The sequence below is a fragment of the Phyllostomus discolor genome, chromosome 14, assembly GCF_004126475.2.
Source record: "Phyllostomus discolor isolate MPI-MPIP mPhyDis1 chromosome 14, mPhyDis1.pri.v3, whole genome shotgun sequence".
Classification (NCBI taxonomy): Eukaryota; Metazoa; Chordata; class Mammalia; order Chiroptera; family Phyllostomidae; genus Phyllostomus; species Phyllostomus discolor.
In genome coordinates, this window is record NC_040916.2 from 50,296,014 (window position 1) to 50,311,504 (window position 15,491).

General features: G+C 53.8%; 1 protein-coding gene across 17 annotated transcripts in view; it reads right to left on the reverse strand.

Moving 5' to 3' along the window:
- Positions 1-699: 699 nt before the first annotated feature.
- The window catches only part of ARHGEF11 (Rho guanine nucleotide exchange factor 11), a 115,323-nt gene continuing 100,531 nt past the window's right edge, over positions 700-15,491 (reverse strand). For 14 of the 17 annotated variants that reach the window (XM_036015634.1, XM_036015636.1, XM_036015629.1 and 11 more), the window contains 19 exons: positions 13,797-13,976; positions 13,664-13,711; positions 13,260-13,447; positions 12,794-12,940; positions 12,436-12,515; positions 12,153-12,278; positions 11,453-11,570; positions 10,383-10,561; positions 9,530-9,605; positions 9,091-9,258; positions 8,257-8,347; positions 7,407-7,532; positions 6,649-6,710; positions 5,470-5,688; positions 4,778-5,140; positions 3,641-3,736; positions 2,533-2,780; positions 2,092-2,281; positions 700-1,841 (listed from right to left, as the gene is read on the reverse strand). In XM_036015634.1, the coding sequence (XP_035871527.1) occupies positions 1,783-1,841; positions 2,092-2,281; positions 2,533-2,780; positions 3,641-3,736; positions 4,778-5,140; positions 5,470-5,688; positions 6,649-6,710; positions 7,407-7,532; positions 8,257-8,347; positions 9,091-9,258; positions 9,530-9,605; positions 10,383-10,561; positions 11,453-11,570; positions 12,153-12,278; positions 12,436-12,515; positions 12,794-12,940; positions 13,260-13,447; positions 13,664-13,711; positions 13,797-13,976 (2,764 nt within the window). In that variant the 3' untranslated portion in view covers positions 700-1,782. The other 3 variants (XM_036015628.1, XM_036015633.1, XM_036015638.1) reach the window with 3 other exon arrangements.

Sequence of the window (15,491 nt, forward strand, 5' to 3'; positions counted from 1 at the left end):
GGACGTTGCCCAACCCACTGAGCCACACCAATCAGGGCTTAATCCTTACACTTTCGCACCAATGTATTGTGTATTAATTATCATGCCCAACTAGACTGTATACTGGTGAGGTCAGCACCTAGCATCATGCTAGGCTGAGGAAGGAGAGTATTAGGGCTGAAAGAGAATTGGTTCTAAGTCCAACAATGAAGACAAAGGAACAGTGGAGGTCTGGGTGGTTCCAGTAGCGAGGATATGCCCATGTCTGTCAACGCTGGCTTCTAGGGTGTGCTGGAGCGCTGGAGCCTGCAGGGGGATGCAGAGGGCTGACGACAGTGAGGGACTAGCCAGGCCTTTGAGATGACCCTTCCCTTCATGTTTGCTGTTAGAGTCCTGAGGCTCACCGTGGGCAGCTCATGAGGCCTCGTGTCCCTGGGTGCACTACTCTTATGTATGTACGTATGTATGTGTGTGTTTCCAAATTAAGTGGGTTAAGGGTCTTTTTGTGTTTTGGCCATGGGGCTCTAAAACTCAGTTTGCCTGACAGTAGTTTAGTGAGCACTGGAGCTTCGGGAGAAAGTATGACAAGACCTGGGTCTGGGGACTGCATGCCAAGGGCAAGGAGGGACTTCCTTCTGTCCCTCTCTCCAGTTCTAACGGGTCTTGGGGGAACAACCACATCTTTTATCACAGCAGTTCCAAGAATCACACACACACCAGTACAGTTGAAGAATATTTAACTTTTCTTAAAAAAAAATCTTAACCATGAAAGGAAGAAAATAAAGAGTATACATTATTTTAACAGCAAAACAGTCATTTCCATATCTATATTTTATATATTATATATATTTATATATATGTATATATACACCTAGCACAGTGTGTATATTCTATTAGTCAGTGGGGAGCGTTGTGAGCACAGAACAGGGGTAAACGTTGCACTGGCTCCTGGGGACGGTCCTGGGTGAACTTAGGGACTCCAGCATTCCAACCCTCTACCTCTCCTCCTTCCTGGGGCCCAGTTTTTAGCTCCGTACCTGATACACTCGTTTTCTGTAAGGAAAAGGGTGGGGAAAGGAAGACACAGGTAGGGTGAGAAATTCCCCTGAAGATGAGAAGTCCTAGTGGGGAGGGAGTCGCTTGGCTCCCAGCGGTAGAGACCAGACTCCTGAGCTAGCTGGGCCCACAGGGGACTGGGACACTCGGGGCTGGCTCAACCTTCAGGCCCCGATCCTGGAGCTGGGTGTTAACCAGGAGGCGCCAGTGAACCTCCTTTTCCTTTAGCAGTGGCTTCTGTGGCTGCCTCCAGCACTCCAGGAACAGGAACATAAAAGGCCAAAGTTATTTACAATAGCAAAGATGCACATACAATACATACATATTTACAGGAGACCAAGTGACAGAGAGGAGAGGTGGTGGTACCTCCCTCAGCCTTGGGGTCCTGTGGAGAAAGGGAGGGGAAGAAAGTGCATTTACACAGAAGCTTCTCCCTTTCATTTGCATGTCTGAGGGTATCCACGCACACCAGTGGACAAGTGTGTGTGGGATGAGGGAGGCCTTTCGGATGCAGTCAGCATGCGTAGGAGACCGAGGAGACCCGAGGCCTTGGAAGGGTGGGCTGAACGGAGGGGAAAAGACACTGAAACTGGACTCCCAAGTAACATGCGGGTATCCCTTGGCAGACCCATCTCCTCAACCGCCTCTACCACGGGAGAAGCTCTGGGGTGTCCCCACCCTGTGCCCTGCCTCAGGCCAGTCCATAGCGGAGGAGTGGGGGTGCAGAGAATTTGATGGTATGGACAGTTACAGTCCTGGGGATGTGGTTGTGTCTGCCGCGCTGTCTTCCAGGGGAGTGCTGGCACCTGTGGGGGATGCAACAATGACAGTGGGGAACTGGCCTCCGAGATGACCCTCCCTCTTAATGTTTTGCCTGGAAAGCCCTCAAGCTCATGAGAGCTGGGGGAGTTAACTGTACACAAGGGGGAAATGAGAACTGGACCCCCTCAGACGCCCCCTCTCTCCTCTCATACTGTGTGGTAGCATTTGGTTTCCTTACTAGCGGGAGGCCTTCTCCCTCAGGGTGGGTACAAAGAGGAAATCAGCTTCACTCACTGTCCTCAGGGCAGGGTTCCAGTGCTCGGCTGTCCCTGGAGTCAGAGGGCAGGAGTTCCTTCGCTGGAGGTAACAGGGAGCTGTCTGTCCATCTAGCCGCTTCTGTGTGGAAACTGCCCACAGGCGTGGTGCCACCAGAGGACTCGCCCCCGAGGGACCTGAGCAGCTCTCTGTGGGCCAGCTCCAAGTCCTAGAAGAGTCATGGGAATGTCTGCTCAAGCCTGTTCATGAGGCCCCTGGGGAAGCGGCTGTGCCTGAGTGTGGCTGGATGGGCTGTGGGCAGAGCCTGGGCCAGGCCAAGATCTAGAGCTCCCGTGGTCACACACCACTGGTCCCCATCCCTTCAGGAACTTTGCCATCAGGCCAGGCTCCTCAACGCCATCGTGACTGAGCACAGGCAACGTACCCCCCTGCCATGGGACTGAGCCCTGTTGCCCTCACCTTGAGCCTGTTGAGCTTGAAGGTGAGCTGCTCAATGGTTCGGAAGATTAGGCCCATGTCCCTGAGGGCCAGGCTGTGGGGAGAGCGGCTGGGGTGCCTTTGATCTCCACTGTCTCCCTGCAGCGGGGGCCGAGGCTCTGTCTGCCAGGCCGGGAGGGTCTCAGGCTGGGAGAGGTCTGTGGGTGGCCCTGCAGAATCGGTGCTTGAGTCCAGGGGTCCTGCTGGCATGCTGACATAAAAACAGTTCCCTGTCCCCATGGCAAGAGAAAGATATTAGGAGGCAAATGCAAAGGAAGTGTAAGCTATTTTCTGTTCCCTTGGCATTCCCTTTGCTGACTGGGCCAGAGAAGCCACCCTGCAGATGAGCTCAGAGCACGCTGGCCTCATGCTGCCCGCTGGTCTCCTGAGGCCCTCCTCCTCTAGAGAGCCTTCTAGATGGCAATTTTGCTTAGTGTGACCCATACCAGGGAAAGATGCTTAGTAATGGAAGTTAGGGGAACAGTAGCAGGGTTGTTGTTTCATTTGGGAAACAGGGGAGGGACCCCCATTCCTTGAAGGAGGGGTAAAGAGGTGGTGGCTGGTTTTAGGAACTTTTGAAAAGCCGTGGGCTATAGTTTCCTTCACTCTGCCCCATCTTGAGCTCTGCTGAATTTCAGCACTGCCCCCTGCCCCAACTGCCATCTATTTCATGATCCCCTCAACTTATCACAGGGGGTCAGCCAGCTGCAGGAAGGACCCAAAGGGTCCCTGGCCTGACAGGGCAGTTAGCATAGGCACACACTGAGGAACCACGGACCTCATGTAAGCCTATTTCCACAGTGACACTGGAGTGGTGACTGGGGTGGGGAAGAAGTGGCTCAGAATGTCAAGCTAAGGACACTGGGCCCAGGGCACCAGGCCAGGCTTCCCACCCCACCTCACGACTGAGCACAGGCTGCTTACTCTACTGCTCTGCAAGAGGCCTGTGCAACTCTTGACAAGGGGGTGGCGCAAGGTCTGTCCCTGTCTTTGGCCCACAGGCAGGCCTCCAACTCCCAAGGCCAGCTCGGCCCTCTGGGCCCCACACTCAGCTTTGGCCTGCCTCTGGCTCCCAGGAGGGGTTCATTACCCGCAGACTTTGCTCCGCCTTCCACTTCAGGTGGCTCAGACTCTGACTGGCCACTCTCTGGTAGTGCAGGGACAGCTTTGCTGCCTGCCACCTCAGCTGCACCGACACCACCACCACCAGGGAGAGCAGAAACCAAAAGAGAAGGGAGGGGAAGGGAAGGAGAGGAGGAAGGAGAGGAGCAGGGGTGGAGAAAAAGGGAAGAACACAGTGAACACAAGCTCACACGTGACCACACCCCAGGGAGCTGCAGAGAACTCTCCCACCAATTCACCGAAGGACAGAGAAGGAAGGTCAGTTCCCAGAAACCCAGGAGAGAGGGCAGACCTTTAGCAGATGGGATAAAAAATGCTCCTGTAAAGGGAGGCAGAGCTGAACACCAGGGGAGGATCAGAAAACCCTGGCCCTAACTCGAATCCCACCCGGCTTCTCAGGAACACCCCCCACCCCCCGCTGTGCTCCTTGACCAGCCCCCCCCCTCTCTGCGCCTCGGCCTCCCTCCCTGGGCTCACTGCTCTGGCCAGACAGACCTGTCCTGAGGGACCACCCTGGACGGTCTCAGCTTTTCTTGTCTTGTCCATCATATCCACAGCTTGGGTGCGCTCCCTGCCACCTTGTTCACTCGCCCCCCACCCACCCCGCGTCTTCCCAGACTTGTCCTACAGCCCCTCCTCTCCGCTCAACCTCTAGTCCAGCGGCCATCTCCACCCCACACTGCAGTTCCTTCATCACTGCCACCTGCAGGGATGGTCTGCAAGCAGGAGTCCTTGTCTTTCTAAGTCTGAGGCTCTGAGAGAGCCTCGCCTTTGCCTTAGGACTGGCAGATCAGTGGGAAGCACTGGCAGATCAGTGAGAAGCACTGGCAGAGACTTATATTGATGGCCAATTGCTCATCCTTATATTCTAGAATGAAGTTCAGAGATAGTTCAGTATGCTTTATAGTCATACAGATATGAAGTGAAGGAGCTAGGGCTCTGAACCTTGGCTGTCTGACCCCAAAGCCTCTGCATGCTATTAACACGTCTACGTCCCCTAAAACCCAGTGTGTGCCCCTACATGCGATTTCTAGGATAGGTGGGGAACACTCCCTTTCACCCTACCCAAAATGGCATTCGCCCCCTACTCCCCAGTTTATTTTACCTTTTCTCACAACTTTGTAACTTCCTGTGGCCTCTGGGCTCGAAGCCTCTTCCTCTGGACTCCTGTCCAGCTCAGGAGACTCCCAGACCCCAGAATTTCTGGTCCGTGGGGGCAGGTGTTCCAGAGAACGGAGAGCCACATCCTCCTGTTCTGGCTGGCCCCCTTCTGTCCCTGGGAGCTGGGTGCTCTCCTCTTCACCCCCAGTGAGAGCTCGTCCAGGGGAGCCTGGGTCCCAGGGGTGAGAGGTGATACTGACGACAGAAGGTGTAGGTGTCAGGTCATCCTCGGGCTCTCCAGCAGCCTGCGGTTCCCTGGGGTGACCTGGCAGCAGGCCCCACAGGATCAGGTGCCGCAGGTTCTCCACTGGAAGGAAACGGGGAGGTAGCCTTCCTGGTACGGGACCCAACCAGTGGCAGGAGAGTGCAGAGGTGGCAGGAGAATCTCTACTCCCTTTCCGGCCCCCAACTTGGTGAGCCTGCCTTCTGACTCACTGAGTGGAGCTGGAGGGCTCTGGTCAGCCAGCCAGGGCTGAGGGTGGGGAATGGGAGCGACAACTGTGTGTCTGCATCATCTCCCCTCGAGTACAACCAGGGAGACTCTTCAGGCAGGTGCAGGTTGCAGACATCTGCTAGTTAGCACTGGTCATGCTACTGGGGGACCGGGACTGATGGCAGGGTCCACGAGGCACTCACCATCTTGTAGGGCTGCATCAGCAAGTCCTTCCATGAACAGGGGGCTTGGGAGGGGCAGGACAATGGGGTCCCTTGTCCTGCCACCTCTATTCTCTCCATCCAAGGACGTGGAAGGGTGAGGCAGGGCATCCAGATCCTTTTCCTCTATGCTGCTCTCATGCCCGGGGTCCTTGAGCAGGACTGGATGCTTCCCTTTGACCCTCTGCTGGGGCCCAGTGTCTGTTTTGAATGGGAGGACAGTATAAAGCAGGGCAAGAGGGCGGGCACGTGGGGGTTGATCCCATACCCAGCTTTGGATTTAAGGGGTTGGGAATATTGGCTGATTCATACCACAATGTTTGCTGGGCACCTACTATGGCCAGGCACTGTCCCAGGCTCTTGTTTATTAATAAACTAAACAAAGATCTCTCCTTTGTGGAGCTTATATTCAAGTACAGGGACACAGAAATAATAAGTAAACTGCCTGAACAGATTAGAGGGGGAGAAGGGCTATAGAAAAGTGTTACAGAGCAGGGTATAGGGGGTCAGCAGTGCCGGTTATAGTACCAAACGGAGCGGTCAAAGAGGGCATATTGTTGCGCAGATAAGCCCTGGAGGAGGTGTGGAAGTTAGCAGGAAAAGCACTGTCAGCAGAAAGAACAGAAAAGGGACCCAGCCAGGCTGCCTTCCCAGGGAGAGTTCTCTCTAAACCCAAGACCCTAGGCTCTTTCAAATACAAGCTATCAGTGAGAATCACCTGGGCCCTCCTGCCCTGCCAATCCCATTCTGGTAACTGATGTGAGCTCCTGCTCCCCTGCTCTGACCGTTCCTGCCCAGTGTGCTCCCTGATAGACAGCTACTGCCTGCAGTCATTCTCCGTTAGTGGCCCCTGACTGGAGGAGACAGGGGGTCCTGGACTCCCAAATGTCCCTCTTCCTCCACTGCTAAATACCTGTCACCAGAAGCCAGGGTCATACTCTGTTCATGTGAGCTAGTCTAAACTTGCTTTAGTCTGTTTTCCTTCCTCTTCCAGACTTTCTTCCTCCCTCTATTTTTTTTCTGTTCTTATCAAACCCTCACACCTCTGGCCCTGAAAGTTCCCTCCCATCACCCCCACTCCACCCCTGACCACCTTCCTACCTGTGCCTACAAAAAATGGACTTAGATTTTAAGTTTACAAGGACCACTCAGGAGACTTACCTCCAGGGAGCTCCTCTGGTTCTGGGTCACTTCGGAATACTTCTGAGTCATCCAGTCCTACCCTGAAGGAAGAAACAGTGGGCGAGAATTCACCTGCTGGGAATGCCGGCTCTCCGCCAGCCAGGAGGTTGAGAGGTCATGACATCCCACCCTGGCCCCCAGAGTGGGAATGGGCAGTGAAGGTGTAGGGTCCAAGAAGGAAGGCGCTCGGTTTCAGCACCTGCTGTCTGACTGGCAGCCTGAGGAGGAGGGTAGGTGCCAGCCGAGCCTCTCCTGGTCCCTGATTCTACCTCCCCACCCCACTTTAGGTGCGGTCTCCACTACAGCCGTGTAAGGGCTGTTGGGGACAGCAGACAGGGAAGGAAGGCAGAGGTGTGGGAATGCCCCTCTACCAGCCTGCTAACGCTTGTTTGCTGAGGCCATCCATCCCCACAGCTGAAGGCTTAGGAACAGCAAAAATCAAGGGGCGCCCTGACCAGTGTGGTTCAGTTGGCCGGGCGTCATCCCTCAAAGCAAAAGGTCGCTGGTTTGATTCCTGGTCAGGGCACATGCCTGGGTTGTGAGTTCAGTCCCTGGTTGGGGCACATACAAGAGGTAACCGACCGATGTTTCTCTCTCACATCTATGCTTCCCTCCCTCTCTTCCAGCCTCCCTGCCCACCTCTCTAAAAATAAATGAATTAAAAAATCATAAAAACAAAAACCAAAAAACCAAGGGGCTTGGAATTAGGAAGCAAGGGGGCCGGGAGGGCTGAGCACCTGCTGGACCTGGGGCTTTGTTGGGTTGACTCCTGGGGGCCAGGGGGTGGGGGATGGACAGGTGTTGGGGCAGCTCCGGGGTGCCTGGTGGCATTCCGAACAGCCTCTTCTAGGAGTTCCATCCACCTATAGCTCGGCAGGAACAGAGAGTGCTGGTGGTGAGAACAGTAGCCAGTCATACAGTAGCTCCCCCGCTGCCCCCACTGCCCAGAGCCTTTTTCCACACCCCGCCTCAGGGACCCTCGGCCCAGCAGGGCCCCACTTTCCCGCAGTCCTGGCTGGCTGCTCCTGTGTGGCTCTTTTACTTGCAGCTACCAGTGATTGAACAGAGTAGAACCCTCTGTTATACTCTGTGCTAAGCATTCTAGGTTTGTTCTCTCTCAAGTAACTTAATACACACATCTTACAGATGAAAACCCTGAAGGTGAGAAACTGCCTGACTCAGCTTGTCTCCTTCCACTGTGTCACGCCACCTCCAGTGGACTACGGTCAGGGAACGTGGGTGCATGAACGACTGGGGTGGGGATGAGGGTCCTGGAGGCAAACATCTGAGAAGGATGTGTGAATCTGAAATACTTGATGGGGAAAGGGGAGAGAACTCAAGGGGGAGGAGATGGGGCCAAAAAAAAAGCAAAATGGCTGGGAGATTGCTGGGAGCTCCTTCTCCCTACCATTGCTCACAGGAGCAGCGATGGTGACCCTACAAACTTCTCAAAGTCTGTCTTTTCTCCCACTTCCCTGCTCTAAGCCCTGTTATCTGACTGCTCAGGAGCCCATTCCTGGCTTCGCTGTCCAGTGTCCTCATACACACCACCCTGGTCCCAAGGGTGACCCTCGAGTCAATTCTCACGTGTTCTTGTCTGATGACGTCAATGCCACCAGCTCATAGATCTGGGGTGGGCCCAACTCGGAGGTGCAGATGATGAAGAAGGCCCGTTTATCTGTGTGAGGAAATGAAGGTAGAAGGCACTGTACTGGGGGTGGCAGAGGCCTGACTCTCAGAATGGATGAGAACGCAGCATAAGGTCATCGCCACTTGGGACCTACTTACAAGGGACAGAGGCAATTCTGGAACCCCTAAAGACATCTTTCACGGCCATCCATTATCCTCCTGCTTTCCTAACAGCGAAGGCTGCTGTGTGTGTGGTGCTTGGGGTTTATAAAACTTACCATGCCCACCATCCCTTTGATACCCCAAGAGGCAGGGTGGGTGTCACCCCCACATTACTGATGAGCAAAGTGAGCCCAGAGAAGGTGGGTGTCAGGCTCTTGCTCCAGAGCCCTTTCCTGGGCACACACCACTCCGCACTGAAGTATCTGTCCATCTGTTCTCTGAACTGTGGAGCTTCAGTCTTCTGCCCGTCACTCTCGCAGCAGGAAGGCTTGTCCTGCTCCTCTCTGCCCAATCCTGTTTACGTATACTTAGCCCATCCTGGGTGCTCACATCCCCTCCTGTGTGCACGAGGTTGTTTATCTTGGTCCCCATCTAGCCCATCATCCTACCCTACCTTGGATCACATCCTCCTGCTTAGAAGGGTCAGGAAAGGAGGAAGGAGTACAGGTGGACCGGTAACTTCTGTTAACACCCCGGATTGGCCCTGCATCACCTGGTGCTCACTGGTCATCAGTGACATTGATTACAGCTCCAGAGCCCAGACCAGCTGGGACCGGCTCTGCATGGTACCTGTGGCCACGGAGCGGATGAGAACGGCATTGAGCTTGAGCACGGGGCTGAAGGTCTGCTTGCTGTCTGAGGAGCCCACGGCTGTCTTACTGTGGCACTTCAGCAGCAGCTTCTCATCCTGTTTCTGCAGCAGCACGAGGAGGTCCTCCAGCAGCAGCACATGGAGGTCTGGGAGTATGTGGTGCTTGTGAGACATTCCTAGTTGCCATTCCTCCAGCACCAACACACGAGGCACCATGGACTCTGGGACACCTGGTCCCTTGCTTTTTGGTACCCCCCACGCTGTGCTTAAGGAGTCTAAGCTCTGACCCCCGGTATGTTTTAAGCTGCCTCCCAGCTCTCTTACCACCCCTTTAGAGCACCATGTTCCAGGAAGGGAAGTGTGGGGCAGCCCAGTGCACCACAGATTCCCCCTGGGCCCCAGCCCCTCAGCACATACCCAGGGTCTTATCCTTGCTGATCCTCCAGGTCAGGGGCCCCTCATGGATCATCCTTCTGGTTGTAAGATCCAGGCTCTGTCAAGGAAAAACCATTCGTTCGTTCGTTCGCTCATGCATTCATTCATTCCATCAGTCAACAAGTATTTGAGAACCTACTATGTCCCAAACACCATGCTAAGATGGTAGGGATAAGTGATGATAAGAAAGTCCTTGCTTTTTTTTTTTTTTTAAGATTTTATTTATTTGTTTTTAGAGTGGGAAGGGAGGGAGATAGATAGAGAGAAACATCAATGTGCGGTTGCTGGGGGTTATAGCCTGCAACCCAGGCATGTACCCTGGCTGGGAATCGAGCCTGTGACACTTTGAAAGTCCTTGCTTTTACCCTCTTGTGAGGGACATAGATAAGTAAAAGAGCCACCACAGAGCCGCGTGCCCTGTGCTGTACTGGGGGATATGGCGATGGCTCTGGTTTCAGTTTCTCCTCCACACCCTACCACATGCCATCCTCCTTCCCAAGGAGGTCATTCTCTGCTTTACCTGCCCACCCCTTCAGCTTTATTCCCTTCCAAAGGGTCTTTACCTTTACCTCAAGTCTGAACTCCCACACCTGCTCTTCCCAGCTGAGTCCAACATCTAGTCTTTATTGGTAAGGCTGTCTGCCCACGTCTCTCCAGGGAGGACTGGCTATGGTGACAGGAGGCATATGCATTCCAGGGCCCCACCACGCTATCCTACGTGGCAGGCCCACGTCTCCTGCCTTCCACTCTCCAGGCCCTGATCCGAGTTCTGCTCCTCAGGGTGCCCAATGTGCAGGGGGATGGAGCTGACCATGCTGCCCCCTCTGCCTTTTACCTTGAACTCTGCTGCCAGGGGGTTGCTGGCCCTCTCCAGGGAGGTGGTGTCAAGGCGTTTCTGGTAGCCCTCTAGACGGTGCCGGTTCTCTGTCTGCTTCACTGCTTCATTCACATACTTGAGAATTTCCCGGCACTGATCCCGGGCCCGGCAGAGCTTCTCATGCTCAGAGGTGCCACCTACCAATAAGCATAGGTGAGGTAGTTAGGGGTTCCTGCCTAAGAAATCTGTAAGAGTCCAATATGACCTGGCTACTTACAGCCGTGGTTACTGGCCCACTGCAAACCAGCAGGTATGGGTATGGATATGTTACCCTTACTTAACTGAGGACCTCAAGTGTAACATTATCTTTTACTGAGGGTCACAGGATTTCAGACCACTGTTTAAGATGCTAATAGCTCTTGGGAATTCCTGCCTATACCACAACCAACTCCACAGATGGGGGGGGGGACAAGGACAGACTATAGGTGACTGAAGTTACTGTGCCTCTAGGAATACCTGTTAAATTAAGCTGAGGTTCCTCACACTTGCACACCCTGTCTCCAATGCCCCAAATTTGAGAGTGGTGAACGATGCTCAGGATCCCAGGAGCAGTGAAAACCTGGGGTTAGACCCCCTCATTCAGCATGATCCCTACTCATTTAGTTTCCACATATGGCCGCATCTTTTGTGCACTGCACAGAGGCATCCAGTGGGGGAGGGCGGGGGTGGAGAATGGGGACTAAAATCCAGCCATGGCACCTGGTGGGGGACCATGATCATTAGAGGAGCCACTGTGCCCTCCGTGGGCCAACCTGTGTCCACTCAGATGCTGTCCTGAGCTGTACAAAGGCCCCACAAGGGCTAGAGGTAGCCCTCACACCTCCTGCTGCTACTGTGTACCTTATTTTTTCCAAAGCGCATTTACAACCATTATCTTCTTTGAGACTGACCATAACAAGGCCACGATGAAGATCCTGAAGACCAGAGAGGCTGAGTGACTTTCTAAGGTCACAAAATGTGTTAGCACTAGGACTAGGGTCTGAAACGAGGGCTGCCGCCTCCCACACTAGCCCTGCGCCGAGCCCTACCCTCTGTGTACTTGATGATGCTCTCCAGCAGCAGTGGGTATTTGGTCAGTCGCTGCATCTCAGAGATGATGAGGTCCCGCAGCTGTAGCCGCCGGCACTGAGGGTGGCTCTCAGCCTCCTAGACAACAGGGGGCACAGACAGAGGGAGATGTCAACCTGGGGTTAGGAACTGGCTTATGGGCTCAGGACCTGGGTGGGTGTGAAAATGCCAAAAAGGTCCTAGCACCAGAGGGTAACTCCATGATGGTAGCTTCTTCCTTAATTATTTAGGGAAAGCTTGGTAGGGGCAGGGAGACAGAAGTCCATGGAAGGGATATGGTTAAACAAGCCACATAGAGCAGGTGTTATTCCCACTTTATAGGCAGTAAACACGTGAGCCAGACCTGCTGACTGCTTACCCAGTATTCTTTTCAACAAACAGTAGCGTCTGTCTTGAGAGCGACTGGGTATGTGCCAGTGTTTCTGGAGAGGTGGTATTAGGGAGGGTACAGATGGGTGCAGGGAGTTCCAGATTATCCTCCCCGCTAGACAGGGCTTGGGGGCTTGGAGCTGGGGCCAGAAGGGAAGTTCGGGAGACCCTCGGTGAACCTGGTTTGTCGAACCTGGTTTACAAACCCTGCCCTGACTTTATTAAGATATGACTGACTCAGCCAACTCTTAGTGGCAATGAGGGAATGTGGACGGATGGCCAAGGATGCACCTGCATGAAGAGCTGGAATCGGCTCTCCTTGCGCTGCTTGGTTTTGATCAGCTCCAGGGCTATGGATTGGTACGAGCAGAACTGGGCGGCCACTTGCTGGAGCTCTTCTCGGGCAGGGCCATCAAACTGAGAGGCAGAATGGACACAGGCCAGGCATCATCACATCCCTGCCTGAGACTGGTCCCTCCCTAACTCCTCCTTTGCCACATCCTCAAGCCCTGGGTAATGAGCCCTGCCTCCCCATCTCCTTGAGCAGGAGAGCAGGAGAAGTTTGCCACTATACCCGAGCAAGCATGAGGTCACTGATTTCTTTGATGATGGGACCTTCTTCCCGGAGCTTCTTCATGGCTTCACACCAGGAATCTGGGGCGAGGGGAGAAGAAATGGGAAGGCCTGGGATTGAGCTGCAGGGGGTCTCTGACAGCAGTATTGTGGGGAAGGGTCCGGAAACCAGTTACTTTGAGGGGAACCGGAATGCTGGTTTCAGGTTATCCAACAAGCTCTCTCACAAAGAGTATCTGGCAAGGGTTATCTACACAGGGAGGTCCTGGCTTATGGGCAAAAGTGGAACAGAAGCCTGAAGGCTAGTCAGAAAGGGATGTGGAGAGGGAGGGAGGCAGGAGGGGAGGAAGGCTCCTCACTGTGGATCTCTATGAGTTCGGGCAGGTTGGGAAAGAGCCGCGCTAGCTCCTCCCGGGGCATCAGATTCTCCTTCTTCATTCGCTGGTAGAAGATCAGGTCCAGGACCCGGAGTGTGCGTAGATGGGAAGCCTCTGTCACAAACAGCTCTGAGCAGGGGTAGTGATGGGAGGAGTGGAAAGACAGGGAGAAAACACATTAGCAAGTATCTAGAGTCACTACCGTGACCACCACAAACCACTGTATTTCGGGGGGTGACAGTGCTGTTTGGAAATTGCACATCAACTTTTCTCTCACCAAAGCGTTTGCACTGAGGTGTCCCTTACAGGATCAACAACATGGACCTGGTCCCGTTCCCAGAGTGGCCCCCCTCCACTTACTTCTTACCACCCTTTGTATCTTAGGTGCTCTGCACCTATTCTCACATGAGTTAGAGTGGAAATGGGGTGAGGTGGAGTATGTTCTCACCATTGATAACCTCCTGCCGGTCAATCTCCCTCTGGTTTAGCCCAGCCACCACATCCTTGCCCACTGTATGCTGCCAGTTTTGGGTGTCTGGCTCTGGCTCCAGGTCAGACAGCTGGCCCAGGTCATCCTCCAGGAGGTGGGGGAGGAGGACATCTGTGCCGAACCCCAGGCTGGGGGACTCAATGCTCCTGGAGAAAATGGGCAGCTTAGCTTTGCGCGGAGGAAAAACTCATACATAAGGTTTGTCTCCCTCTCCTGCCAAACCTGGTACCCCATCTCACTGGAAAGTAGTAGGCCATGAAGAGGAGACACACACTTAACCAGCCATCCAGGGGTGAGAGGAACAGCTGAACATGGCTGGGACTTGGACACCAAAGACAGATGCTACTGCATCCATCACTCACCTGCGGCCCATTTTGGGGGTGAAGGGAGGAGTTGGGTTTTCAAGAGACCTGTGGAGAGAATGTCAGCTCTCAGAAACCCTCTGCCTCTGCCCATGTGCTTATCCATGGTCCCAGCCACCTGAGCCCTGCCCACCTGGTGGAGAGGCTAGAGGCCGATGATGAGGCTGACTGGTGGAGGCGGGCAGCCTCCGCTGCGGCATCCATGTCAACATCACTGCGAGAGCGGGGCACGTTCTCTGTCTTCCGAGAGCGTTTCAGCTCCTCCCGGCCCTTCAGGCTCTCAGAGCGGCCCAAACGAATCTCTGAGCGAGAGCTGGGGGAAAGGGCAAGAGACTTTAGGGTCCGAGGTCCTGGCCACTTTTATCTGCCTCCCCATCTTAAGGGCACCTCAATGGTGTGGATTCTCCCCTTCCCCACAAAGGGCCCAAACATCTAGATTCACCAAAACACCAAACTTCCTAGATGAAAGATACTTCCCAATGATAACCTGCTTCTGCTGCTCTACAAAGTTCTCCCTTTCCCTAGCCTGGGATGGAAAGGGCCTCTCATCTTGCTCATGACTGATCAGAAACGGATCCTACAGGAACGGTGAAATTTGGGACTAACAATCAGATTTGCAGAGTGTTCTAATACCAAAGAAACCAGGCCCTGTCAGGAAAGCCATGGACACCAAGTCCGTCATCAGGGACTACCAGGTCCCACTCTGGCCACCCCTCAGCTGTCTCGTGGCCAGTCCATCTTTGTCCTCTGCTGTGGAACAGGTCAGCTCCCACCATGGACCCTGCTTCAGGTGAATCCTCCCTTTTATAGGCACTGCCTTCACACAATCATTCTGGCATTCTCTACACAGCCCATCAGAAAATTCTATCTGCTGATAGATCTCCACTCCTCCAGTTGTAATGCGGATTTCTTCCATTGATAACTTGCCAGCATCCTTCCTACGCTTCCATTTCCTCTTTTGGGAGCATATCAGCTTGGCAGCGCACTTATAGGAGCCTGTTTACTGACTGGCAGGAACCTGTTCCCTGGCCTGCCAGGCTTGGCTCCTGAGTATTTCTGGGGCTTGATGAGATGCTGACAAGTGGGTGTTGTTCTCTTCTGAATCCTGCAGCACACCAGCCCTGAGACAGCCAGCATCTCTGAACCCTTCCTGTCCAGGACGGTGCCGCCCCCACAGCCCTGCTGGGCTGCTTCTTTGTTGACATTATTGTTAATCCACACTGTGCCCTGTCTCTAGGACCACAGGAGGCCTGTAGAGTCTGGAGGGCCCTTAGGAGCACAGCAAGCTGCTGCACAGGAGATAAATGGCTTGTCTCCATCCATCAAGTACCTCCATACTGTCAGAGGACCTACATGCAGGAAGCCCCACCCCAGCATCCTGAGGGCTTGTACGTAGGGTTAGAAACCACACTGCCAGCTGATCCCCTACTGAACTCACCTCAACCCCCTGAAGCCTGTTAGAACAACACCAAACCAGACTAACTTGAAACACTTTCACCAGTGCCCACCAATGAGTTGTTTTAGCATGACAAACCTTGTCCAGTGAAGTTACTGAGGCTACATAGCTAAGCACCTTCCTTCAAGTGCCATAAGAGGGTAACACTTCTATCAAGAAGTGAGGCATATAACCTCTGGCCAAAAATTCCTGGAGTACTGCCTTCTCGAATCAGGGGCTTGTTATACCTGCTAAGTGTCTATGATGACCTCTGACCCACTGTGCTGACACTATTTCTTCTAAAGTTGCTTGCTAGTAAACTTAAGTCACCAAATCCAAAGGCTTCTGCTGAGAGTAAATTTAGGATCCTAGTGAATGTCTTAGGGCAAATAC